This window comes from Maniola hyperantus, chromosome 22 (genome assembly GCF_902806685.2).
Source record: "Maniola hyperantus chromosome 22, iAphHyp1.2, whole genome shotgun sequence".
NCBI lineage: Eukaryota > Metazoa > Arthropoda > Insecta > Lepidoptera > Nymphalidae > Maniola > Maniola hyperantus.
Window position 1 is genome coordinate 1287225 of NC_048557.2, and position 27849 is coordinate 1315073.

The 27849-nt window shown below is 37.9% G+C and overlaps 2 protein-coding genes across 2 annotated transcripts; one reads left to right on the plus strand and one right to left on the minus strand.

Annotated features, from left to right (window-relative positions):
- Nucleotides 1-627: 627 nt before the first annotated feature.
- LOC117992674 (protein YIPF1) lies at nt 628-4151 on the minus strand. Its single transcript, XM_034980385.2, has 4 exons — nt 3862-4151; nt 2701-2879; nt 1832-2029; nt 628-1133 (listed from the first exon to the last, which is right to left on the minus strand). Exons 1-4 carry the CDS (start codon nt 4049-4051, stop codon nt 801-803), a joined length of 900 nt encoding a protein of 299 aa, XP_034836276.1. The 5' UTR covers nt 4052-4151; the 3' UTR covers nt 628-800.
- An 879-nt stretch (nt 4152-5030) lies between these two features.
- Pcf11 (Pcf11 cleavage and polyadenylation factor subunit) lies at nt 5031-27417 on the plus strand. The gene is made up of 17 exons (XM_069506126.1): nt 5031-5225; nt 5311-5525; nt 8108-8233; nt 8816-8992; nt 10473-10649; nt 11513-11662; nt 12924-13644; nt 17234-17384; nt 17529-17842; nt 17926-19515; nt 19905-20229; nt 20831-21057; nt 22303-22523; nt 22930-23100; nt 23739-23919; nt 24425-24618; nt 25169-27417. Exons 2-17 carry the CDS (start codon nt 5373-5375, stop codon nt 25337-25339), a joined length of 5049 nt encoding a protein of 1682 aa, XP_069362227.1. The 5' UTR covers nt 5031-5225; nt 5311-5372; the 3' UTR covers nt 25340-27417.
- Nucleotides 27418-27849: the final 432 nt, after the last annotated feature.

Here is a 27849-nt window from a genome sequence, read left to right on the forward strand (position 1 = left end):
TGTGAAAATTATAACTCTCTACCTATTAGGGTTCACGAGATACAGCCCATTGACACACAGACGGACGGACGGACAGCGGGGGCTTAGTAATAGGGTCCCGTTGGCACCCTTCGGGTACGGAACCCTAATAAAACAACTGTTGGTACATCATAATATAAGACATTTATTGATTTTACAATACAGTAATAAAAAAGCATTAATTACCTATTTAATTATAATAATAAACGAATACTATTGGTTAAAATGCACAGTTATAGCAAGACCACCATAAATTCAGCCAATTATAATTTAGTTACTCTGCTTCTCTTACAAATCTACTCTTTTCTGATTTGGGCAGAGTTCGAAAAACCGATAGACGTTGGGGTCCCAAGGTGCTAAAATTGCGACTTCGCAGCATTGGAAAAGGGGACTTCTTACTAGATGGACAGACATCAAACGAGTTATAGGGAGCCGCTGGATTCAGGCGGCGCAAGCCCGTGGCGTGTGGAACTACAAGAGACCTATGTCCAGCAGTGGAAGTCTATCGGTTGATAATGATGATGCTTAATGACAAGTTTTGTGTTAACCCCCTGATTATATTTTAACTAGATGATGCCCGTGACTTTGCGTGGATTTAGGTTTTTGAAAATCCCATGGGAACCGGGATAAAAAGTAGCCTAAGTCCTTCCCCGGGATGCAAGCTATCTCTGTACCAAATTTCGTCAAAATCGGTTGAACGGATGGGCCGTGAAAGGCTAGCAGACCGACAGACACACTTTCGCATTTATGATATTAGATGGATCGGATTGGATGGGAATGGATTACAATGTATTAGCAAAAGTAGTAACCAAAACTTTAACAGTTGGTACAGCAACAGTATCAGGCACATGAAAGAAATACAACATGAACCCAGTGGCTAACAAAAAATGGAATGCTAATATAGATCCTATCAAAATTAAGTAATATCTAGACTTCTTCAATGCTGGTAAGAGCCAGAAGATCAGAACAGCTCCGGAGACAAACGCTGCCATCAGTACGAAGAGCCATTGAAGCCATGACACTTGGATGGTCCAGAGAACTGCTACAGGGATGTATATGGAGAGGGAATAACCGTAGAGACAGAATAGAGATATCATTGAGGGTGAACTTGATGCCTGAAAAGGAGAGAAAAAGATAATTAGTATTTTTCGATTCCATGTCAAACACATAAAATTAATATGAAAGACCATGAATGTATATCACTACTTCTATCACTATATTTTATTATTTAGTTATGGAATAAGTTAGGTAATCAGTACCCTTATTATAAATGCGAAAGTGTGTTTGTTTGTTGGTTTGTCCTTCAATCACGTCGCAACGGTGCAAACGGATTGACGTGATTTTTTGCATGGGTATAGATAAAGACCTGGAGAGTGACATAGGCTACTTTTTATCCCAGAAAATCAGAGTTCCCACGGGATTTTTAAAAAACCACGCGGACGAAGTCGCGGGCATCAGCTAGTTAGATAATAAAATTAGTGTTTGCAAAGTAGAACAAATTTAATATATAAGTTCCGCAAATTGCTATTACGCTGGAACCATGTCTCATTAACGTCAATTTGACGTATATTTAAGTGAAAACTCGAAACTTCAGTCATCAGTCTCGGCGGCCATTTTAGTGCTGACGTCACTAAAATGGCCGCCACGCGCATTAGAAATTTGCGGAACTTGTAACAGGAAAGGCACTGACTCCCTATGACATAGTTTTTACTTCTTTGGGAGCCAGTGGTCAAAAATTTTTGTGACAAATATTTTTTGCAAATAAAGATTATTTATTTATTTATTTATCCTAGTAATTTCTCTTCCCACATACCTGAGTTTCAATTTCATCCTGTGTATCAACAGCTGTCCACTTGAGAGCGGCCCACAAAGCTAAAGGCACGAGCCATACGTAGCAGAGAATGGCCGTCGCTGCATAGGACACTAGGTGGTAGTTGTACCGCCAGTGTACTGTCGTGTTGGCGTGCTGGAGATAGTTGGATATGTTACCGCTCACTGCTATGGTGAATATCTGAAATGAAAATGAATTGACAATCTAAATGTGTATATAAAAGGAAAAGGTGATTGACTGACTGACTGACGCTCTTCCAAAATTCGTGAAATCCACATTAGCTGATAGTTTTGAGTTTGCCAACCATTTTAAATTATCAATTTGACAAAAAAAGTTCATCAAATTAGTTCAAATATGTATGACGTCACATCTATGTCTACATTTTTTTTTTTTTTTAATTTATTTATTCATAATAATTTTACAAAGTTTCCTACATATCTATCTCGCCAAACTGGTGGGCCAGTTTGTTGGCGAGGTGGCGCTCTTAATACTAAGTACATAACTTACTACTATATTTCCTTAACGCTATTCATACACCTATATCTATTCTTATAATAAAAACTGTACTACATACTAATTTAATTTACATAAAACGAAAAGGTGTCTGATGTGTAATTGTAAGTGTAATTTATCACCTATTTTGAATAAATTTTTTGACATTGACTTTGATTTGATTCTGTTGTAGATAATCTCTAAAAAAAAAAATAGGTCTAAATATATTGCTATCCCTTTCACAATGCTCCCTGCAAAAAAGGATAGCCTTAGCTTAAATTAAAAATGTTAAAATTATTTAGAAATTTCCTTGAAGTGTAGGTAAAGCACTAGAAAAATTTATTAAAAATGTTCCTTACCAATGTAACAGAAATCCATATAGGCCCATACAAATCAGGTTTCCCCTTGATCCTCTCATCGAAGTAGTTGCGAGACACCTTCTGAGGCAGTACAGAAGATACTATCCTCTCCACCACCTCACTGGTCTGTACGTCAAAGTATTTCTGGTAATACTCTATGGTCCAGAAGTTGTGGTTTGCTGGAAATACATAAAATTATATTATTATCAAACCAATATCAAAATGCTTTGCACCATTAAAGATCACTTATTTCAATGGTGAAAGAAAACATAGTAAAGGAACCTTCTGACCAACAGAGTTGTTCACATATGGATTAAATTGCCTAAGGATGTGGTTATGTCTAGCTCTGTTAACCAGTTCAGACAGACATTTGGAAAACTAGAAGCACTTCTGATATAGACGCATCAGCGAAAGCTGCTTAGTCTATTACAAATAATAATAATAACTTGCATGTCTGAAAATTTCTAAAAATTGTGAAATACAGTATTTCTTTGTCTAATAAAGCTAAAATACCAATTCTGACAGATAATTTATAATTAGAAAAACTTTCATACAAACTTTCCTCCCTTAAACTTTTTTCTTAGCAAGTGCCTACATCATAAAAGGAACCTATAGTATGTGACAGGTTGAAATGGCAATCAGGGTACGAGGCTAGGGGACACCCCGCTCACCCGCACTGGGGCTATGTGGGTGTGCAGAGCATCCCCACCCCGATTGCCATCTCGATCTGTCACATACTAAACTGTCAAAATCTCAAGTTTCTAAACCCAAGTTGGCTTAGGCTGTGCATTGATAGATCAATCAGTCAATCATTTTTAAATGATAGCCCATATCCATTATTCAGCTTAGAAATTTCATAAATTACCAAATGATAACCATTAATGTTGTCATAGCGGGATTCTTGTATAGATAACAAATTATTAACAAGATATTTACAATTTTAACATGTTTAGTCACTATATTGCACAGCATTGATATCACAGACAATACCTACCTAATAGTTTTAACTTTCATATTTATTCGATAAAGTTCAAATCTAATATAAAATTATGTTTATATCATGATCAAAGGTTTGATATCAGTAGGTACTGAAACTGAACTATTATGTACAAATTATCAAACCAGATTTATTCGATAAATACAGATGTTGTAATCGCTTACTTTGAGAAGGTGGAGTCTCCTCCTCCTCGACTGGCTTAGGTATAGGTTCTTCGTAATTATAGTTCGATGTGGACATGGTGTTGTATTGATTTGTATGGACGGCCTCAACATCGATTCGAGCACTTCTTTCGTTGTGCTCCGGCGAATAATCTTGGAAGTTTAGCAGTTCTCCAGTACTCACATGCGTCATTATGTTTGATAATTGATAAGCTATTTATCAGCCAGGGAAGTTAATTAATAAATAATAAATTTCAATTTTCACCACAAATTCATCAACCTAAAATGTCAAATATTACTGTCAAATGTCAAAGTCAGTGTCATTTTGACAGTCAGTAAGTTGATCTTGTCACAGATTAAAAATAAGATGAACTAAAAAAATCCATAGACAATAAGAGTACTTAATACAGTAGAAACGGGTAACATTGATATAATAGCTACAGTTTTTAGATGCTATTTATATTTTGAGTATATTATATAAGACAGGTATAGCGCACATAAAGTGCCCCGTAAAGGCCTAGTGTGGCCTAGCGATTAAGCGTTCTGATACCATGATGCTCAGAAACCAATCAGGGGTATGGGATTAATAAAACTGCCATACTGCCCCCTTTGCAAGTTAGCCCACTTCCATCCTACAGTGCATCGTCACTTACCACCAGGTAAGATCTAAGGTCAAGGGCTAAGTTAACTAAACTTATCGGCTATTATAGCGCGAGTGAAGCGAGTGCGATATTTTTTACAATATTGCCTGTTTAAGGCACATTGTTTCCTTTATGGCAGCCCCCGAAATTAAATCTAAATATTCGCAATAAATTCGTGCATAAATTTTTCTTTCGGCCCCCGGCCCTCGAGAGTCGTTGGGCTGTCGTCCGTGGGTCAGTAGCATTCTAGGTTTGGTCGTGCCTTAATTTGTTGAACGCCACAAAGAAGGGTGTTATAAATACCTAATTTAAAGTGATTGTTTTTTTGTAATTTTTATGCCATTGGTTCCACTGAGCTCTCACAATATTTGACAATCAGAACAAATTAATGTTTCACACATTTACAATATTACCCATGCCAACTGTAATGGACAATGTAATGAGACAAAAAAAACAGTTTTGAAAGATTTTGAAACTGATTACGTTTACGGAAATAGGTTGTCTATTGTCTTATGTCTACGATTGTCTATTAAAATCCGCCATTTTAGTTTTGTGAAATAATTTCTCGCATGCAGGCAAGATTTTTATCAATCGTTTTTATTTTATCAAATTATTGAAACATACGTGATTTTAAGACTCCTATAATATGTGCATTTGGTTCTGTACGTGAGGAGAAGTCACTAGATTGTGAAATACACAGTGCCAATACTTTGTTATCGGCATAACGTAAGTTTTCTCTCGTTATTACTTCTGAAAATTACGCCATATTGAAAAGAGGAGCCACGTAACGGGGATTTAATTTTAATTGCAGCGATGTGCGTTCGAAGATAGTTCTGGGCATGGTATTCACTGCATCGGGAGTAGGCGAACACCATGGCGAAGGAAATAGCGGAAGAATACGCGTCGAGTTTGTCGGACCTGACCGTGAACAGCAAGCCTCTGATAAATATGTTAACGATTCTCGCGGAAGAGAACATCGAGCACGCTGGAGTTATCGTTGAAACAGTGGAGAAGCATTTGGAGAAGGTGAATTTGCATTTTTAAATTTGGCGAACGGCGTTGGGATACGCTTTGTCATGAGAGCGAAAGTGTTGCTGGGTGACGCACTTGGCCGCTTGGCGCGTTTTGTGTTCGCTGTGTTGATAACCAAGATATTTGTAACCAGTTGGCACCAAACAGGTATCTCCTACATTTGCTCCTATCCCTTACAATGATTACAATCTGTTCAGTAGATTAGATATCACAGTTCTATTGTGTTACATTTGGATTGGAGACAACCGGAAAACTCTGTTGATGATCACAGTTCTATTGCACCAAGTAAAAATTATTACATAACAATTGCTTTTTAAAAAGTTTCACTGGCAAAATACTTAACATTGTGGCTAATTCCGTTGTACACAATCTCTAAACTAAACTAAAATGGCACGTCTAAATCTATTGCTATCCCTTTCATAATGATGCTTGCGGAAAAGGATAGCACTAGATTTAGACCTGTTAATTTAGTTTAGTTTAGAGATTGTGTACAAGAGAATCGGCCCAATTGTTGTTGTAATTATTTCCAGTGCAATGAACTTAAACTACAAATTTACAAAGATAAAAACATGTTGAATTAATCATTTGTGAGGCTGTAGCTATATTTTTGTCACAACTAGCTTATGCCCGCGACTTCGTCCGCGTGGACTACACAAATTTCGAACCCCTATTTCACCCCCTTAGGGGTTGAATTTTCAAAAATCCTTTCTTAGCGGATGTCTACGTCATAATAGCTGTCTGCATGCCAAGTTTCAGCCCCATCCGTCCAGTAGTATGAGCTGTGCGTTGATAGATCAGTCAGTCAGTTGGTCAGTCATTCAGTGATTCACCTTTTCCTTTTATATATTTAGATAAATAAATGGCCAAGTATTCTATTAATTTTTATGTAACTAGATGATGCCTGTGCCTTTAGTCCACGTGGATATAGTTTTTAAAAATCCTTATCAAATCTCTAAACTGAGCTAAATTGACAGTTCCTATCCTTTTTGGCAGGAAACTTTGTGAAGAGTATAGCACTAGTTTTAGTGCTGTCTTGGTTTTGTTTACAGATTGTTTATAACTGAATTAGCTTCACTGTTAGGTTTAATTTGGTGCTCAATAGGGTCTTGGACTATAGTAATAAAATGATGTAATTTTTTGTATAGCGGTAGCTTATGGGACTAGAATTCATTATTAAAGACAATAAGTTAAAAATACTGATTTTATTTATTTTTAACATAATTATATTAACATCACAATGCGTATACAACAAATATTCTCCGTTTATGAATTGTCATTAATCGCTTTCCGTATAGCGTGACGTTAGTAATTAATTATGTTTAAAATAAATAAAAATCATGATTCTTGAATTTTTTGAATCATGAACCCTTATAGATTCGTCATGTCTGTCTGTCTGTCTGTCTGGATAAATGTCACAGCCACTTCTTTCTGAAACTATAAGAGCTATACTGTTGAAACTTGATAAGTAGATGTATTCTGTGAACCGCATTAAGGTTTTGACACAAAAATAGAAAAAAAACAATAAATTTTGGGGTTCCCCATACTTAGAAATGAAACTCAATTTTTTTTTATCAAACCCATATGTGTGGGGTATCTATGGATAGGGCTTCAAAATTGATATTAGGTTTCTAATATCATTTTTTTCTAAACTGAATAGTTTGCGCGAAAGCTTCCAAAGTGGTAAAACGTGTGCCCCCCCCCCCCCCCCCCCTGTAACTTCTAAAATAAGAGAATGATAAAAAAAAATATGATGTACATTACCATGCAAACTTCCACCGAAAATTGGTTTGAACGAGATTTAGTAAGTAGTTTTTGATTTATCGTGCAAAATGTCGATAAAATACGATTGTACTACGGAACCCTCAGTGCGCGAGTCTGATTCGCCGGTTTTTCTGACACTTGGCCGGTTTTTTCTTAAATAATTCTCTTTCGTAATGAATTCTAGCCCCATAAACTACTGCTATACAAAAAATCACATCATTTTATTACCCTCCCTAAGACACTCTAACCACACCCTAAGACCCTAATCTCGTAAAATGATGTTACTTATACTAATCTATACTTTCTTATTGATTTCTTAACTAGTAGGTTTCTGTTTCATAAAAATGTTGTTAACTTTCAAAACTACCATTAAAACTTGCAACAATATAATTTTCAACACAGGCTTCCAGATTGTAACTTGTAATACCTATTTCTGTTTATGGTACTTTTGTGTAACATTTTAATTACACTTAAATTCTTAAACATAGGGGATACCTGTTTTCTATTCTGAACAAGGAAAAAAACTAATAAACCTTTATCGGTATGTAATAAATGAAACATAGCTTCACCAATCTGATCAGCTGTGTACCAAGATGTTGTATAATAAAGCATTTATCAAACTGACTTCTTATTTATTTTCGTGCATCAATAAAATTAAAGGGTTGACACAAATAAGTTTGTATTATTTCCTGCACCATAACAGAAGAGATTTACTTATATGAAAAAAAAAATTAAGTTTTTTTTGATGGGACAGGCCTGAGGCCTACAGTGGGTTGGCCTCTGGGCTCGGGACTAGACATTATGTTTCCTCACAGGTTCCTCCAGACATCAAGCTGCCTGTACTGTATTTAGTTGATTCCATTATCAAGAATGTTGGAGGTGCCTACACACAGAAGTTCTCCCAAAGCATCGTTAACATGTTCACGAAGACGTTCAAACAGGTAAATATACAATTTTTCGAAATACTATGTGTTTCAACTGAGAAGAGCACCAATCATATTTGGAATGTACTTTGAATTTCATTGTTCTGTGTATAAATCTGTATTTTTTTTTTGGTTTTCTTTAAACATGTTAAAACTGTCTTTTTGCCACAAATTTAGTAGTAGGTAGTTAGTAACAGTAATTTTTAAGTGAGTCTGTCTACTAACAAATTGAGCCCTAATTGCTTTGAATAAAAAGATTTTATTTTATTTATGCCCCGGCGAACTTCGTACCGCCTTAACAGTCGATTCAAATTTTTTAAATTTTTCTCTCCGTAAGAACCATCCTTGTACTTCAAGGATTATTATAAAAAAGAATTAGCGAAATCGGTTCAGCTGTTCTCGAGATTTGTGATTAGCAACACATTCAGATTCATTTTTACATATAGATAGAGATATTGTTACTCGTGGTACCTACTGTTTTGATGAGTATGCCAGTTACACACTACTTTAGAGGTGGCCTTCTCAATTGAAATATATGTAGTATTCATAATGATGTTATTTAATATATTATTCAGTGTATAATAAAGTTTGTTTTCACAGGTGGATGAGAAAATCCGTTCACAAATGTTCAAGCTCCGTGAGACATGGCATGACGTGTTCCCGTCGACGAAGCTGTACCAACTGGACGTGAAAGTGAACCTCATAGACCCGGCGTGGCCGATCCAGGTGCAGCCGCAGCAGTCTAACATCCATGTAAATCCAAATTTTCTGAAAAAGGTGTTTTTTTTAGTTGATTATGTTTTGATGTATAAGTTATATATGTATGTATTGTATCTCGTAGTTATGGCTAATGTAGGACTAGGTATAAGTCCTTTTTCCTTGGTTAGCTTAAAAGATAAACAAATCGCAGAAACCTTCTCGGAGAAACGCGTAAGCGACGCGATTTTCCCGGCGCTTTAGACCTTCTGGAGTTAGATTTTCACTCGTATGATTTCATTGTCTGTTCGCGGTAAGAAGGTAGTATGGGCCGCGCATAGTGCGCCTCTTGTCACTTGTTTACCTTTTAAGTAAACTAAGAAAAACTTAAGATATAACTTAATTGAAGAATTAGGTAGGTGTTGCTCGTGTAGATATTTCCACTATTACCTTAAGTCACTACCAGCAAGCCAATTCGAAGCTAAGATTAAAGATTCTTTATTTGCAGAAACATTTTTTACAATGAGATGTTTATAAAATTGTCCAGTAGAAATGTTTCACCTTACATAATCAGGCATGCAAAATTAGTACATAATAAAATTATTTAATTTTTAACATAATATTCCTTAAAATGTTATGTGATAACTATTATGCAATAACTATAAACTATCCAGTTTAAGTTTCATGATTTACATGATCATAATTCATATCTTGAGAAATTCATGTAAATAGTAGCTTGCAGCTATTATACATAGTTGGTACTCTTTATGGCTAAATTTTTAAGTTTAATAAAAAAGTGTGCCAGTTCTTAAGTAATAAACTTGTTTGAGACTAAAAATGCCAAACAAGGATAAAGTGATATTTATTTCGAATAGACTGAGAATGACTCAGTGCAAAGCTACATAAATAAGTTGCGTAAATTCCAAATGAGTAATTAGTATCAAAGGCTATCAATTTCAAGATTACTAAAAGTTCACTGATTTGTATAGTCCCAGTTAATATTTGAATGTTCTGAAAATTTAACTATGTACATAATAATTATATTTATTTTGAAGCTAAGATAGGCATTACTTAGTTACCTAAGTAATGAAAACTGAGCAGATTGAGAGAGCTATCTCAATTAGAGTAAGCATTGCTTTTATTCCTGTATGACCTGTGTGCTTGGTATGAGATTTTATATCTTACCAAATATTGATAAAATTAACTTGAATAGAATATACATCTAAATATATAAAAAGAAAAGGTGACCGACTGATCTATCAACGCACAGCTCAAACTACTGGATGGGTCATGCTGAAATTTGGCATGCAGATAGCTATTATGACGTAGGCATCTGCTAAGGAAGGATTTTTGAAAATTTAACCCCTAAGGGGGTGAAATAGGGGTTTGAAATTTGTGTTGTCCACGCGGACGAAGTCGCGAGCATAAGCTTGTAAACTATAAAAAAATTATAATAGCAGAGATGCCCTCTATACTAATTTCTTATAGTAGAGATTCCACGTCATCTATCTATTATTTCCAAGTTCTATGACTGTAAAATTAACAGCGTTTCTCCTCTCAGCCAACCCAAACGCCGACCACTAGTGTGGCGGTGGGTCTAACGGAGGAAGAGGAGAGAATGAGAAACATCCTCGCCAAGAAAGAGCAAGAGCTGCTGATGCTGCAGCGGAAGAAGGTGGAGATGGAGCTCGAGCAGACGAGGCGGCAACTGCAGCTCGCTGAGAAGACTACTAAAAAGGTATGCTGTCTTTTGCTTACGATTTTACGTGGATTTAGGTTTTTCAACAATCTTGCTGTTTATTGGTTTGCTAGAATTAAAATATTTTGACCTCCCTGGCGCAGTGGTAAGCGCTGTGGTCGTATAAGTGGGAGGTCCCGAGTTTGATTCCAGGCAGGGATTTGGAATTTATAATTTCTAAATTTCTGGTCTGGTCTGGCGGCAGACTTCGGCCGTGGCTAGTACCACCCTACCGGCAAAGTCGTGCCGCCAAGCGATTTAGCGTTCCGGTTTCCATCTTAGACTGCATCGTCACTTACCATCAGGTGAGATTGCAGTCAAGGGCTAACTTGTATTTGAATTTTAAAAAATATTCTTCTAAAGTTATTCAGCTGGGATATATCAAATCCATAAAGTTGCGAGTTTTTACACAGTCATCATCATCATCATCAACCAATAGACGTCCACTGCTGGACATAGGTCTCTTGTAGGGACACACACAGTATGGTACTGGAATGCTAAATCGCTTGGCGGCACGTTTTTGCCGCTAGCTACATTCCGCCAGATCAGACCTGAGCCAATTTCATGCAGTGTCGAAACTAGGCCACCATTCTTATGATCTCTTTTTTTTAAAGAATATTAGCCATGTTAAATGACTAATATTCCCCTTTTCTCTCCAACTAAGCGTCAAGTTTCTGCTAGGAGTAGGTAACGGGTGGGCCTTTCGGTTTTCAGTCCACTCCTTTATCCGTTGAGCTATTGAGGCTCTCTCTGCTTCGTATTCCACAGTGCTGAGGGTTGTGACCTCTTCCAATTATCATGGTAGGCGTTTTCGTGCTGTAGTAAATAAATACGATAGTTCTAAAAAGTAGTTGTATTCACAGACACCGGTCGCGCCCCCGGTGGTCGTCTCAGCGCCCGTGGCGACGGTTGCGGCACTGCCCAGCATGCCGGTCGCCATGGTGAGCCCCGTGCTAGCCCCCGTGGTGCCTGACCCGACGCCCACGCTCTCCGTCAAACAGCGGCTTGGACCGGTGAGTTTCTTTTATTTAAGCTTTTTACTGGCTCCGCTGCCGGGGAATAAAATAAAAAAAAAACATCAACGTACCCCTAACTTCTCCAAAACACACGAGATAGATAGCAACTTCTTATTTTTCTTCTTTTCTTCTCTAGGGCTCTTTCTACTGAGAAATTATTTTACTTTCCTTCTTCGTATTGACAGACTGGACTGAGCCAGATCAGACTGGACCAAACTGGATCGGACCAATCCGAACGCCTGATTTTTTAAAACTTTTACAGGAAACTTAGTATCCAGCAAGAAATGAATAGATTATAAGCTTTTTATTCAAATTAAACTTTTACAAAGTGCTTCTAAATAGAATTTTATGAACGTCTGTGCCGATTCTTACCGAAAATAATCAGCAAGAAAGGCGGAATTATTTACACAGGTTAAAAATAATCAAGTTACTTATATTCTATACTTCTTTAAATTTTTACTCAATGATAAAGGTGATGCCCGCGGCTTCGTACGCGTGGTTTTTAGGTTTTTAAAAATCCCGTGGAAACTCTTTGATTTTCCGGGATAAAAAGTAGCCTATGTCACTCTCCAAGTGTTAAACTATACCCATGCAAAAAATCACGTTGATCCGTTGCAACGTGATTGAAGGACAAACCAACAAAGCAATAAACCAACAAACAAACACACTTTCGCATTTATAATAGGGGTAGTGATATAGGTTTTTCTTCATGTCATTTCACCAGGTACTTTATTGAAGTTTTATTATGTATTCATTTGGTAATACCTCTAATTTTTCAGAGTTCATTTTTGAGAGCATTTAACATTTTTAAATGCCTTCAGTGAATTATAATGTATTTCTTCATTAACTTTATTGTTATGTATTGTATTTTATAATATGGTGCTTACTTGTCAAGCACATGGTTGGGTCTAAAGGCTAACTCTAAAGTAAACGTGGGGACTAAGGGTTATTTAATAATCCACGTAAATAGAAACCTGATGCGGTATGTGATCTTACTTATGCGTAGACAGTCTTAACTTGGTAACAAGTGATACTACCTGAATATAATAAAAGGAAAGATTTTTGAACAAATAAAGTTTTACAAGTATTTCATAAATTGAGATTTCAATATTGGAACTCCAATTCAGTCTACGAATCTATTTAAATTTTACTATGGCTTTCCTTTCTAACATTTTTTTACCGGCTGTTTGTCTGATAGCGCATCAGGTTTCAATTTGCGTGGTGGGCAAATGTAACAGCAGTTCCGTTTTGTCTGCAGCCGGTCAACAAATCGTCAAGCTCGAGTCGCATCGCTCCCGTCAGCGGCATGCTAGCCACCGCGCGTCGCGACCCCCGCCTCGCTCGACGACCCCAGACTCTGCGCCCCGCGCCGACCCCGCAACCCGCGCCCGCCCCCATCGTACCCCCCATCGCACCTAACGTGTTCGACATCAAGCCTCTCGAACGAGTCACCAAAAGAAAGAACGTCATAACAATCGATGTCCGTCCGGAAACAGCGCGCGATCCACGCGTCGACCGCGCTCGCAACAGAAAGCGAGAAGAGCGCAGACACGAAAGAGACAAAGAAAAGCAAGAGAAAGACAAACAAGACGACGAAAAAACCCCCGTCGATGTCTACATAGACCGCCTCCCCGATCCAAAGAGGATCAACAAACTACCTCCCATTCCCAAAATACAACGCGACAAAGAAGACCCCCCAGTCAAAAGAAAGAAAGATCTCGCCCGCGACAAAAAGAAAAGAAAAGATGCCAAGGACAGCTCGAGCTCGTCTCCGGAGAAACGACAAAAGTCAAAAGAGAAAAAGGTTAAAACTAAAGAGCGCATGGAGGTCGACGAGAAACCAACGGAGCCCGAGGTCGTAGCGTTCAAGGAGCTCAAGAACTACCACAAAGAGCGCTACATGCGGCGCAACAAGGAGAAATCGGAGAGCCCGGAGAAAACGGAGAAGGAAGTCCCCAAGCCCGCCGAAGAGTCGACAAGTAAGATATCTCTCTTTAGAATGCGAGGTTAGACTTAACACGGACGCTCGTCTAGTCTCTATCTGTGATATTAGGATTAAGCCGAATAAAACACTTGTGTGGAAATAAAATTTTTACCAACTGTTGGGAGTATTCATATTGACACGCTTAGGACTCAGTACCCTTTACCTGTAAGGTTAAAATAACAAAAAAGAATACCTTTCACTCATCTCTTACAAATCAGAGCATTGTAAGTTCTGAACAATTGCATATTTAATAAAAAAAGTTGTTCAAAAAAGGAGTAAGTGTAAAGCTTCATGTAAAGTTACCTTTATAGTATAACAATATCCAGTGAGCTGATGAAACCACATATTGTTTATCAAATTATTTTGCCACAAATTAATTTGATAAATTATTGGAAAAGTTTCTCTGTAAAATAATTATTAAGTTTTAACTTTGGAGTCATTGATGTTTTAAAAAGAATTACAACAGATCAGAACAACATGGAATCCATTAATTTAGATTAATTTCTAGAACTATTATCACATAAAATTCGTTAGGGTACAATATAAGTTTCCATAGTGTTTAAACTTGTAAAGGTTTGTTGGTGTGAAACATTATTGATACCAAGCACAAACGTTAAAGTGGATACGTGGAAAGTCTGCAATCAGCTCCAAAACAACACAGTGAAGAATTCTCAAGAATAAAGATGGAAGATACGAAGCTGCAATCGATATCAGAAATCTACATCCAGTTGAAGCAACAGAGGACTTTGTGTCAAAAGATTTGAGTCTACGAATAATATCCAATCAAAAAGTTTTTCGCATCTACCCTCCTAATAAACTTCTGCGGTAACTCTCTGATATCACTACACAGCTGATGCGATTAGAATATAATTGACCGAAATTGTTGATATTCTCTTAATTTAGTAAGCTCAGGAACTCTGCAATACAGTCCAAGACGTGACTAGCCGACGTTGGTTTTATCTGGACCTATAAACGTTTATTTCAGACCATTCATTCTTAAAAAAAAGGATTTGGTTATACTAGATGCCTTATGGAACAAAAATTTCTTTTTTGGATCCTCGAAAGTGATCGGAAAGACATGGTAGGCCAAAACGGCATTAGTTCGCTGAATTAAATTTTTATCTGGTCCTAAGAGATAAGCTAGAAGAAAAGAGATTATCTATTTTTAGTAACCACTAATTGGTTAGAAAAAATTCTATGCATACCATTATAAATTGTTCCGCTTACTACAAATCCCATAATATGTAAACACTTTAGAGCAACTACGTTATATTTAAGTAGATATCTCGGGGACTTACCATCTTTATTGAAACTCATTTCACGTATTATTGACACTCAAGGGCCCTGAAATATAAATATCAAGGGGATTGCCGAAAAAAAAGACACATCTTATGTGAAACAAAAGCTTACGTAGATTTAGGTAGTGAAAAAATGATAGATGACAATTATCTTGGGCTGCAGCATGTTCAAATCAAGCTCCAGAGTTCAGAAGCTCGAGAATTCTGGAGAAGTCATATCCTTGCGTTAACTACACCACAAATCTCCATCGATCAATTAAGGATTTACTTCTGTATTTCTGGTAACGAACGGAATTTTATACATGTTCGTCTAAGGTAAGCATTTTCTTTTTATAATGGCTGAAAACAAAACTTTTTAAGGATGACTTCTTTTACACCCTTTAGAATTTAATTCCGTGAAATGAGTTTCTTTTCCCCTTTTATTATTTGCTATGACGTATCGCGGCCAGAGCGGTTAACATTTTGGATAAATCAGTAGTATTTTTATAGCTTGAGGGTAGTTTTAATTTTATTGTTTAACTAATTCCATCCTAGTTCTTAGCATTCGCTTAGGGCTAACTCAAACATGACCAGACTACTGACTTATGTAGCTTAGTTCATCATTCACGTGGGGTGGGTCACATAAGTTTAGGGGGCGGTTTATGAGACTCCTCGGCATTGACGCCAGATGCGATGGGTGATGATGAGAGCTAGCATGTAGGCATTTGTTAGTGTTTGTGGGTTTCCGGTAAACTGTCGTGCGGAACCCGCCTCCTGGTGTCCGTATACCATGACATCCAAAAATGACAACCTACCTTTTTCTTCCTGTATCGTGAAGTGCACCTATGTCCTATCCTATGTAACCCATTCAGCCCCCCAATTGTGTAAGAATAACCTATCGCATGGCTATCGCAATCGTCAAGAAATTCTGCCCTTTGATTGGCTGTGAAAAAATGTAAACAGCGAATCAACCAATCAAAAGGCAGAATTTCTTGACGATTGCGATAGCGATGAAATGGTTATTCTTACACAATCGGGGGGCTGGTTCTAGAATACTTGAAACAACTCTTCCTTGTTCACTATGGCGTAAATATCATCCACATAACGTAACCAGCGTCGCGGTTTTACCGGTATCTTCTCTACCAGCTCACCTTCCACCCACTTCATGAAGATATTCGCTGCGACGGGCGCGATGGGAGCACCCATCGTAACACCATCATCACAAAAAAGACCTTACAATTATTGACAACGTTGCTAATTATCTTATCGACAGATTACAGATAGATTGAATATTGAAACCAGACGTAAATAGTTAAGAGTAGAAGTTTTCTGGTGTGAGGTGATCCTCGTCACACACCCCAGGTTTTTTGACGAGTGGCGTTTTGGAATTGTCGGAGCTCATTAATCATTGCACGTACATTCAACAAGAATTGAGTCATTGAATAATAAATTCAAAAGTTATTTATGAATTGTGCCACACATGACACATCGCTATATTCTTAAAGGTAGGTATCCCGGTGCCTTCATCACTTGAGCATTTAGGGAGCTTTCAAATTTGCCGCAAAGTGCCGCGTGAAGGCAGCACGGCTGCAGTGCTGCCTCCACGCGGACACTGCGACAAATTTGAAGACGCCCTTAAGTTAAGAAGCCCCAAGCAGAGGAGGCACCGGAATAAACTGTCATGTGTGGCACAACCCGCAATAACCCTCTTTTGGACTTCCCCGCAGTCGGGTAAAAAGGTCCCTGCTCAACATGATGCTACAGCATTGCACAAACAAGAGCATACAGCTGATCTTCAATACTCAGTAGTAGTACACTTTCTTGAGGAGAACTGTGTCAAAGTCCGTAATCTCAGTAGCACCAAAGTTCTTCATACAGTGTTTACGTTATAATAACTAACACATCGACCATCCTTACTTAAATTCGTGTAAAAATAGATTAATAAGCTGGATTTAAGCTAACTTCTTCAACAGGTAATTTGGGTAGTAATAAGAAGCACAAGTCATTATTTTAGAATCGTAGACTATACTAATTTAGGAACTTAATCAGCTCACTGGATAATTCAAAGGATGTATAAAATAAGTTACCATAGAATTTAAGATAATTTGCAATAAGCTTCGAAGTCCAGTGTGGAAATACGTAATCATCAACCATTTGAAATACAAGTTAAAGAAAATTCAGAACCTTGAAAATTTACTGTTGACCAAAACATTACTGTTTTGTGTTGGAGTACAAAAGGATCAGGTAAAAGGTGTGAAGTATTTAAACTTAGACTTTAGACTACAATAAATAGAGTCGTGTTTTCAGATCCACCAGAGATAGTCGCGGAGACAAAAGATGTCGATCTTCGGGTTTTGCCCGTTATTACAGAGGCAGCTGCTCCGGTCGCACACAAGAGACCTTCGACGGAGTCGCTCGAAGGGAAAGTCAAGAAAAACAAGCTTGACAAATTCGATATGTAAGTTTCTTTCATATTTGAATACCAAAATTAGTATTGATTATCCTAATTCCCATTCAAATGCTAACAGCATGATCTGGATAGCTCCTGCTGTCTTCAACCAGATAATTCGACTATAAATTAAACTGATTCCTTTGATTTTAGTCTTTTTGGTAACGAAGACGTCGATCTTCGCAAACTGCCTCAAGTAGAAGAAGTTAATCCTCCCCCGCCACCCTCCATCACTGAAAACAATGTCAAAGCTGTAGCTAAGATTGATAAAACTGAAGATGATACCAATGAAGATGTGATCGCCTCTCCAGTTAGATCTCCAAGGAAAGACTGGAATGAAGTTAAAGAAAAAGAAGAAGTAACAAAGAAAACACCCTCGAAGTTAGATCTGGTGAGAGCAAAATTAGCGGAGGCGACCAAAGTAAAAGACGGACTCGGGCGACCACTATTGTTCAGCAAATCTCCAAGTACGTATATTTGGCATTTGATAAAATCTTTTGTTATTAGATTTTACAAGTAAATTCATCTATCTCAATTTGTCATTTTATAGGTGTGGAAAAAGAACGACGTCGTACGCTCAGTGTAGAAGAACAGGACGCAAGAACAGACAATGCGGAAGATTTCGATGCAGGTGATCACAAGAAAACCATATCTATAATAATGAATCAGGCCAAGGAACAGTTAACTGATGGACAACTGGATAAAAATCAGTACAACACATTGATGTACCAAGTCTTGCAGCTAAACGAGAAACTGAAGTTGAAGGAGGCGAAACAAAGGGAATCACTAGAAATATCCAAAAGAAAACTTAAAGCGCATCTGCACGATGATAACAAGGTATCGTCACCGAAGTCTTCGCCTTCGGAGAGAAATAATTTTGGTGATATCGATGAGAGAATAACTCCAGCTCCGTTTGTGGATCCTGTCATGCCTGAAAATAATCAAAACCACTTCCAAGACTCAGACATGAGGATGAATCCCTTCAGGGAAAATATGGAGATGGCACCTCAAGTTCCGTTTCCGGGACCGCCGATGATGCCCCCGATGTTTATGGGACAGTTTCCGGTATGGAGGGGACAGCGTCCGAGGATGGAAGAATTCGGCCCACGACGATTCAGAGGCTCTATGCCGCCATACTTTAGAGGTAAATTTGATAAGAGAATTCCGAGACCACAGTTCGAGCCTAGAATGCCGCTTCTTCCAGCTCCCACACTCGGTATGTGCCAAGGAGAATGCCCTCTAAAACGTTACGAACGATCAGAGTCGCCGCCTCCTCTTGGCACTCCCGGCTATAATGTTCCACCTACCGATTACAATATTCTCGAATACATCGACCAGGATCCTGTTAAAACGATCCAAATCGACGGTATACCTAGAGAAATAAGATTCTATGGAGAGACTGCTATTATAATGCTGGACTGGGATGATCCTAGAGAAATTAAATTCTGGCCGGGCTGCCGGCGAGTTACTTTTGATAATAAGGATTCTGTAGTTTTATCGTTCAACGAAGGTTACAAGCAGGTGGAGATAGATGACCAAGTATTTGATATCAGATTTGGAGCTCCCACGAGAGAGTTGTACATAAATGGCCGATGGTACGAATGTTTCTTTGGCGGTCAGCCGTTAGGGGTGTTAATTGACAATCAGCCTCATTTAGTTCATTTAGAGGGACCCTTACCACAAGTAGATATCGGTAAAACGAGACGAACTGATCTAGTAGCCGGAAAGATAAACCTTATAGTTAACGCAACGAATATTTGTCCCGTGTATTTGGACGCAAAAGTGCAGAAGTTCCATGTCAATGGACAATTTTTCACAATTCGTTTCGTGGATGCTTTGCAAACTGTATTAATAAACGAGCAGCCGTTCAAAGTTGAATATGGAGATCTTCCTAGGCCAATCATGATCGGAGGTGAAAAACTGTTCATACGTTTCTCTGCCTTGCCTAAGAACATTAGGCCCGGTCAAGTGGAGATTGTTGAAATGCAAGGAAATGTGGGGACTCCTTTGCCCGAACTTGAACCAATGCTAGATGAACTGGAGCCACACACAAATGATCTAATTACCCCAATGGAAACTGATGATATGCCGCTGATAGAAATGCCGCAGAAACCGCCAACTCCTGAACGTGAAATGAAGGGTAAGTCACCAAATAATTTCATCTCTTTATTAAGATTTCTTCATGTGCAATTACAAGACCTTTTAAAAATATCGTAAATATTATGGTAGTGGCACACGACTTAATTAACTATTACTTCTTTAACTCATTTAACTTTCTTACATCATTAATTAAAACCCAGGCTGTAGAACTTTCAATTTCGAGGGTACTTTCAAGAACTTAAGGCTAAAATATAATTAGTATTATTGATCATAATTCAAATACCAGGATAGCATGTGTTGTAGAGAAAAGATTTTTAAATATACTTTCAGCAACAGCCCCTTTTAAACTTGAATTTAAGAAATTTACATTTTGAGGGTACTTTCGAAAATCCTAAAAAGGATCTTTAAAAAGTATTCGTGTTCTCTCAGGTCTGGACATGTTAGCAAGTCTGATGCCAACTAGCATGGCGCCTGCATCTAGCTCAGAATACAGCTCTGCCGAGCCTCTATTTGTCAAGCCAGACAAGATCCCTGGGCTAGAAACACCTTCCGAAGAGAAACCACTTCCAAGCATGCCAGTGCTTGACAACATAAACGTGAGCGACCTATACGCGAAGCTGGTAGCCACTGGTATAGTGCCGATGCCGAATGATGCGAAACCGGAGGTCAAGGCTGATGCAACTGAAGACAGACCTCGGGAGGATAAGAATGTGCTGCACAAAGTTGATCTGCTGAAATCACATACTCTGAAAGTGTAAGTATGATCTATGGTTTGGTGACCACAAATTCACGGTTTTCGGATTTTTCCCTTAGACCACCTACTACCCAAATTTCATGATTCTAGGTCAACGGGTAGTACCCTTGATAGACAGACAGAAGGGCAGACAGACAACGAAGTGTTCCTTTTTTAGGGTTCCGTACGTCAAAAGGAAAAACGGAACCCTTATTAGATCCTATAGGATCACTTTGTTTACTATCTGTCTGTCAAGAAACTTATAGGGTACTTCCCGTTGACCTAGAATCGTGAAATTTGGCAAATAGGTAGGTCTCATAGCACACGTAAGGGGAAAAATTCGAAAACCGTGAATTTGTTGTTATATCACCAAAAAAAAATTAAAATGTTTTCAACTTTCAAAGTAAAATTAAGTGGGGTATCATATGAAAGGGCTTTACCTGTACATTCTAAAACAGATTTTTATTTATTTTTATGCATAATGGTTTTTGATTTATCGTGCAAATTGTCTAAAAAATACGATTGTAGTACGGAACCGTCGGTGCGCGAGTCTGACTAGTACTTTTTAAACATGGTTTTTTCTCTAAAGATACAAAACCCTTAAAAGTATGTATGTTTATAGTAAACAACCAGCGATCGTGGCTAAGTTATACGGCGGGATGCAATGCAGCGGCTGCGGCGCGCGATTCCCTCCGGAACACACGGTTCGATATTCTCAACATCTGGACTGGCACTTCAGACAGAACAGACGGGAAAGGGATTCGGCCAGACGCGCTCATTCCAGGCACTGGCATTACGATCTATCTGATTGGCTGCAGTATGAGGAGCTGGAAGACTTGGAAGAACGGGGTAAGTTTTCCTATACCACCTTCATATATGTATATAACGAGCGAACACAAGGAATGCCGGTGTACGGACAAACATGATCAGGTTTTTGTGATACACCGGAATAGAATATTCTTTAAAAAAAAAAAAAATTGTCAGTAATTTAATATTCATATTGTATCTTTGTTTAAAATATATATATATATATATGCGTCGACTATAGGTATATATATATATATATATATACCTATAGTCGACGCATTTTAAACAGGTGTCGAGTTATCTGTCCGTTTCGCTCGCACTTACCTACGACCTGTAAGTGCGAGCGAAACAGACATAACTCGACGACTCAGTTTAAAATGCGTCGACTATAGGTTTTGCTTCGTTTAAAGTCAGTACGCGGCCGAAAGTAATGTACATCGACCTTTAGAAGGAGGTAGCCAATTTTTAGAGCGTTGCCTCGTCATTGAGACCGACAAAACGTCATATAGGTATGAGTGACAGAGACAACGCTCTACATAGCCGAAATGTCATTCTAAAGGCCGATGTTCATTACTTTCGGCTGCGTACTGTACTAACTTTTGTTCCATTTGCCCCTCAAAGCTTCTAGTTTTAAGATGTGATGTGCGGCACAGTTGTATAAATAAACGTCTTTTCTTTCTTTCTTTCTTTCAAAGATTCTGTTTGGCTTTGGAGTCTATTTTTTCTAGTTTTTAGTACAGTCAATCTCATTTTTGTCAACGTGGGCTAAGCTAAAATTTGCATACACATATATTTTTCCCAGCAAGTTGTACCGGGTGTGCTTGCAGAGATGTCAAAAAACTTTTGTTTAGAAGTTGTTTATAATCCAGTTTCTTTTGATCCTTCTCCAAGAAACATCTACGTATAGTACGCGACAGGTCGAGATGGCCATCGGAGAGAGAGAAACGCCCCGCACACCAGCCACCGCGCCCGGTGCGGACGAGCGCCGCTGACGTGCGGGTGTGCGGGGCTTCCTCCGCCTTATACCCCGAATGCCATCTCAACACTTTGGTGTAGTCCTGTTGTCCCCGTTATCGATATCCCCGTTAACGGGGACATCGGGATTTGAATTAAATTATTAAAAACTTATCCCGTTGTCCCCGTTGTCGTTTCTGTTTAACGGGGACAACAGTATTTCAATAATTTCCCATTTATAATGTTAGTAATTTAGTATGGATTAATTAAGCTTGTTGTTCCTTGTATATCATGGACTTCCTCAAAGTAACGCCTGCTTCTATCCAACATTAGAAAAGAACTGGTTTGAAACGGGCGGCGGGGCGGAGGAGGAGCCCCCCAGCGACACAGAGGAGAGCCCTAGCGCGGCGGCCGGAGCGCCTCAGCACCACTGCGCCTTGTGTGGAGACCGCTTCCAGCAGTTCTACAATGAGGATCGTGAGGAGTGGCACCTGCGCAACTCTGTGCGACACGAGTCGCAGTACTACCATCCGCTGTGCTTGCAGGACTACAAGGTATCTATAAGCCCAGGAAATTGCTAATTGCGTGGCCGCCTATTTAGTGACGTCAGTACTAGACTGAAGTTTCGAGCTGATGGTATATTTTTACTTAAATATATGTCAAATGACGTCATTTCGATGTTAATGAGACATGTTTCCAGCGCAATAGCAATTTGCGGGACTTATTCTTCACTTACTTAAGCCATAGTCTGCCACGCCCAGTGTGGCCTGGTAGACTTCACACACCTTTGAGAACATTATGGACATCTCTCACGCATGCAGGGCTCCTCAGGATATTTTCTTTCACTGTTAGATTAAGTGTGTTTTTTTAAAGAATATTAGCCATGGGCCAAACCAACAAACAAACACACAAACATTTATATTAAGGGTACTGATGTTTAACACATCAAATTTTCCCCAGACATCTCTTACAAAAGAAGAGCCCCCGAAGGAGGAAGAACCCACAGTAGAGGTTGCAGACGAAGACAAGTTGGCAGAGCCTATCGAAATCAAGGACGTGGACGACGGCGACGAGTCCGACGGCGAATCCGTCGTCGAGGTCGTCGAGCCTGAAACCACACAACCTTTAGAAGTAAGGATATTCTCTTAAAGCACTTAACTATAGTACGCGACAGGTCGAAATGGCAATTAGGGAGGGAACGCCCCGCACAACCGCACAGCCCCCGCGCTAACCCGGTGCGGGCGACGTACGGGTTTGCGAGGCGTCCCCCCGCCTCATACCTCGATTGCCATCTCGACTTGTCGTGGACTATACCTACAATTTAAAAAAAAACGGCCAAGTGAGAGTCACTCGCGCCACTGAGAGTTCTGTACTAAAATCGTATTTTGTCTACATTTTGCACGATAAATTAAAAACTATTATAAATAAAAATCGATTTTAGAATGTACAAGTAAACTCCTTTCATATGATACCCCACTTGGTATAGTAATTTTACTTTGAAAGTTGATACTTCTTACTTTGAAAGCGATATCTGTATTTTTTTTCTTGTGATGTCATCACAAATTCACGGTTTTTATGTTTCCTCTCATATCTGCTACAAGACATACCTTCCTACCAAAGTACCCTGTAGGTTTCTTGACAGACAGACAGGCAACAAAGTGATCCTATTTGGGTTCCGTTTTTCCTTTTGAGGTACGGAATCTTAAAAATAGATTTTAGGCTTCTAGAGGGAGTCGTATGTTTTGTATTGATTACCCTCAATCCCACAGGTGGACGCAATCGACGAGGGTGACGAAGACGACGTGGTATTGAAAGCGGAACCAGTAGAGCAAGTGTTGGTGGAGGATGCGGACACGGATGACGAGACGCAGGCCGAACGCGACACCCGCGACCGAACCCACCAGGAGGAATACGCTAAAGTCAAGGTCAAACAGGAGCCTATCGATCCAGGTAAGACTTAATCGTCACTTTTTGGCGTTGAAATTATCGTGAGTGATATTTTAATTTAATTTTTAATTCAGATACAAGTTAGCCCTTGACTGCAATCTCACCTGGTGGTAAGTGATGAATTGATGATGCAGTCTAAGATGGAAGCGGGCTAACCTGGAAGGGGTATGGCAGTTTGTATTAAATCCATGCCCCTTTGGTTTTTACACAGCCACTTATTTAAAGAAGTAATATGGATGGTGACTACTAGTCAAATCAGCGACTTTTTATCAAACTTTAAAACGCTTGCTTAGTAAAGGAGCTTGTATGAAATACATAGATGTGACGTCATAAACCTTTGACGTAATTTAAAATTGGCATAATTAAAACTTACAGCAGACTTGGATTTTACGAATTTTGGACGACCCTCTAATTAATAGCTAGCTCCTAAGAAATAGCTTTTTTTTATGTCAAAAAAAAGCTAACTATCCCAACTAACAGTTATTGTTATAATTATTTATGTTGACAGACGACGAACCAATAATAACGGCAGAAGTGGAGAGCGTCCCGGTCACGATCGACACGACGACGCATACAACGGTGACGTCATCCATCGACGGCAACGTGCAACTGGACGACGCCGCGCCCGCGCCCGCCTTCCCGCTCGGCGGCATCCGCATCAACATCTCCAAGAGCATACCCTCTTTCATCACCCCCACCCAGGTAACTATAATCATCATCAAAGCACTACAGCCCTGACCCCACAAGGAGCTTCGCGGTCGCCACCCCCTCCGGTGACGCTGTAGCGGCCAGTAGGGCCTCGACTTGGTCAAGCATACTTTTCCATCGAAGGCAGTCATAGTCCTTCATTACCAGTCAGTATACTGTGCAATAATAGGGACTGGAGTGCAGTAATAAAATGATGGGGGTTTTTGTATAGCGGTAGTTTTATGGGGCTAGAATTCATTGATAAAGAGAATAATTAAAAAATCATGATTTTAATTTATTCAAAATTTTAAAAAACCCCAAGAGGGTACTCTTAGGGGTTGAATTTTCAAACATCCTTTCTTAGCGGATGTCTATGGCATAATAGCTATCTCCATGCCAGATTTCAGCCCAATATGTCCAGTAGTTTGCGCTGTGTGTTGATACATTAGTCAGTCAGTCAGTTTTTCATTTTATAAAAAAAAAAAAAGATAAAGATAATTATTTTTTATATATAAAGATAATTATTCTTTATATATAAAGATAATTATTTTTTAATTAATTTCAGGATTCAGATAAGATGCTAGACGACATCAGCATTGATGAAGAACCGTTACCGCCCGGTGAGGAACCAGAGTTGGAGTACAAGTTGAAGCCAGCGTTGGAAGGTGTTCAGTTCAGTAGACAGCCGCCGGTGCAAAAAGGAAGTGAACTATCTGGCCTGTGTTCTATTATGTGAAGTGTTAATAAAATAGTGATACAAAGTTATTGGATATACCCTGAGTGGCGCCGATTCTGATGTTTCTCTCTAAACTAAATTTAGAGTATCTGCATCTTTTTCTTTTTAATAATGCTAAAAAAGGATGGAACATGAATTTTACATGTAAAGGCTCTAAATTTTAGTGCAAGCTACAAAGTTAAACAATAGCCCCGCGACTGCCAGCTAAAGTCATGAGGTTTGACCGCTCTAAATTAAAGTTTAAACTGTCAAACTGTGCCCGTCCTTTTCATATTACATTAGTAAGAAGAGGACGTGAATACTCTTAAATTAAGTTGTGCTCGGAATCAGTACCAATGTAAGCCTTATTTAAGTAGCCCCTAGCATGGCCAACAAAAAACCTACACAGGTACTGATTCTGATTACAACCAAATTTTAGAGTATTCACATCTTTTTCTTAATAATGTAATAAGAAAAGCACAAACAATCTTAATTTGATTTAGAACTGTCAAACCTCGTAACTTTAGTTGCCAGTCGTGAGCCTATTGTTTACAGTGCGACAAGACTATCTTGGCGCCGAAAATCGGAACTAACGTTGCCGTCAAGTGTCCCCTTTGTTCATTTGAATATTCTAAGCTTTTGTTCTCCAACCGCGCCCCCCTGTCAATATCATTCAAGTGCCAAGAGAACCTTGTCGCACTGTAAATTGTAGAGCCGTATAACATTTAGAGTATTCTTGAATGAATATTAAAAAGAAAAAAAAGCACTCTTAAATTTAGCTTAGAAAATATATCAGAATCGACGCCACAGTCATATTTTTCCTGAATCTGTGACAAAGTTTTCACAGAGGTCATGCATTGTTGTTTTCTCTGCATTTCTCTTTGCAAATTCTATTAGTACCTATTTCTAAACTCTGCTTGCTTAGCTGCATTTCTTTGCAGAATTCAATAACTTATAAAGAAATATAAGTTTACTAATCCATATATTGTGAAGTCGAATTTATTGTTGCAAACTCTTTAATTAGTTTTCAATTTACAAATTAATTCTAGAGGGATTGATACTATTTAACAACTACCTACTTGATGTTGTACCTGTATGTATAAATGGTAGAATCAATTTAGTTAAACTTTATTATATAGTATAGTTTAAAAATAAATAATTGTAAATAATGTAAGTATAGGTATTGTAAACAATCATGTCATAAAAAAGTAAAACTAAAAATTGAAAAGTGCTCAAAATACAGTAAAATTTTTGATTTTTAAAAGATAACTTATAATAATATAAAATATAATTATTTATATATATTGTTTTTAATTAAGTTGATTTCTAATTTCATCTGAGTTGTAAAACTTGTTTCACAATAATTGGTCCATTTAATTTTAATACTTTTATCCTAATCTTCTACACTAAATACTTCTTTTTTATTTTATACTATTGCAGATGAGAATATAGTCAATATATTATTATCAATATATTCATAATAACTTTATCTACCATCACAAATCACAATATAAGATATTAGTATATATTATATTGTTGTAACTTTGAAAGTTGCATTAAATTTAGAAGTATTTAGTCACTGTAAATACAATAGGTACATACATTGAAAAAATGTATATTGGCTATTCATGTTAAATTACAAGTAATTTTGTAAGATGTATGTCAACTGTATAATAGGTATAGGGTTTTATTACTACTTTAATATTGCATGAATCATAATATAAATTGTGATATTAAGATAAGTTATGGTTATAAAATAATATGAATTTATTTTTGTCAGGCAATCATTGGTAATTTTTAATGAAAGATCAATGAAAATGAAAAGCAATGAAAGATAATAAAAATCTTCAACTCAACATTGATAATGTAATGAACTATCAGAATCCACTTTGATTTGTTGATTATTGTCTCTTACCATTAGATATTTAGGATTTGTATATAAAAAATATTGTGTGCATACAGCATGTTTAAAATAAATTTGTTGTTAATCATTATTCATTGTATTCTTTATCATGAGTTGTTTTAATTAAACTTACTTAGGTGCCACAACTGTTTAGTTAATTTCTTTAAAATAAAGGTAATTTGTGAAAAGTACTTAATATTTCTTTTTATTTATCTCTCTAGGATACCGAACACTGAAACAGATTATTCATAGATTGTTCATAGATGATGTGATCATTTTATCTCGCCTAGGTGTGATAAAATTACATAAAGTGGCCAGCAAGAAATATTGTACACCAAACTTTAGAACAAGATTTCGGCTCTGTAGAGCGTTGTATCTGTCACTCATATCTATGTAACGTTTTGTCTGTCTCAACGACAGACAACGCTCTACGAAACCGGCATCTCGGTTGATGTACAATATTTTCTGCCGCGTACTGTACATCATTAGTTGTTTTAGCAAAGTTTTATCAAAATCAGTTCAGCAGTAAAGATCTTAGTTATACTTCTACTCTAATAGGCAAAACTATGTTCTTAATCTATCTCAAATTATAGGAAAAAACAAAGTAACTAGTTCATTAATTTATTTC

Bases quoted from the DNA above. Each gene is read 5' to 3' on its own strand.
- LOC117992674 (XM_034980385.2), bottom strand. From the start codon at position 4,051: ATGACGCATGTGAGTACTGGAGAACTGCTAAACTTCCAAGATTATTCG. The intron at 2,880-3,861 runs GTAAGCGATTAC...ATGTATTTCCAG, and splicing joins GGAGACTCCACCTTCTCAAA to CAAACCACAACTTCTGGACC. The intron at 2,030-2,700 runs GTAAGGAACATT...TTTTCATTTCAG, and splicing joins TATGGATTTCTGTTACATTG to ATATTCACCATAGCAGTGAG.
- Pcf11 (XM_069506126.1), top strand. From the start codon at position 5,373: ATGGCGAAGGAAATAGCGGAAGAATACGCGTCGAGTTTGTCGGACCTG. The intron at 20,230-20,830 runs GTAAGTATGATC...GTATGTTTATAG, and splicing joins AAATCACATACTCTGAAAGT to TAAACAACCAGCGATCGTGG. The intron at 21,058-22,302 runs GTAAGTTTTCCT...ATCCAACATTAG, and splicing joins GGAAGACTTGGAAGAACGGG to AAAAGAACTGGTTTGAAACG.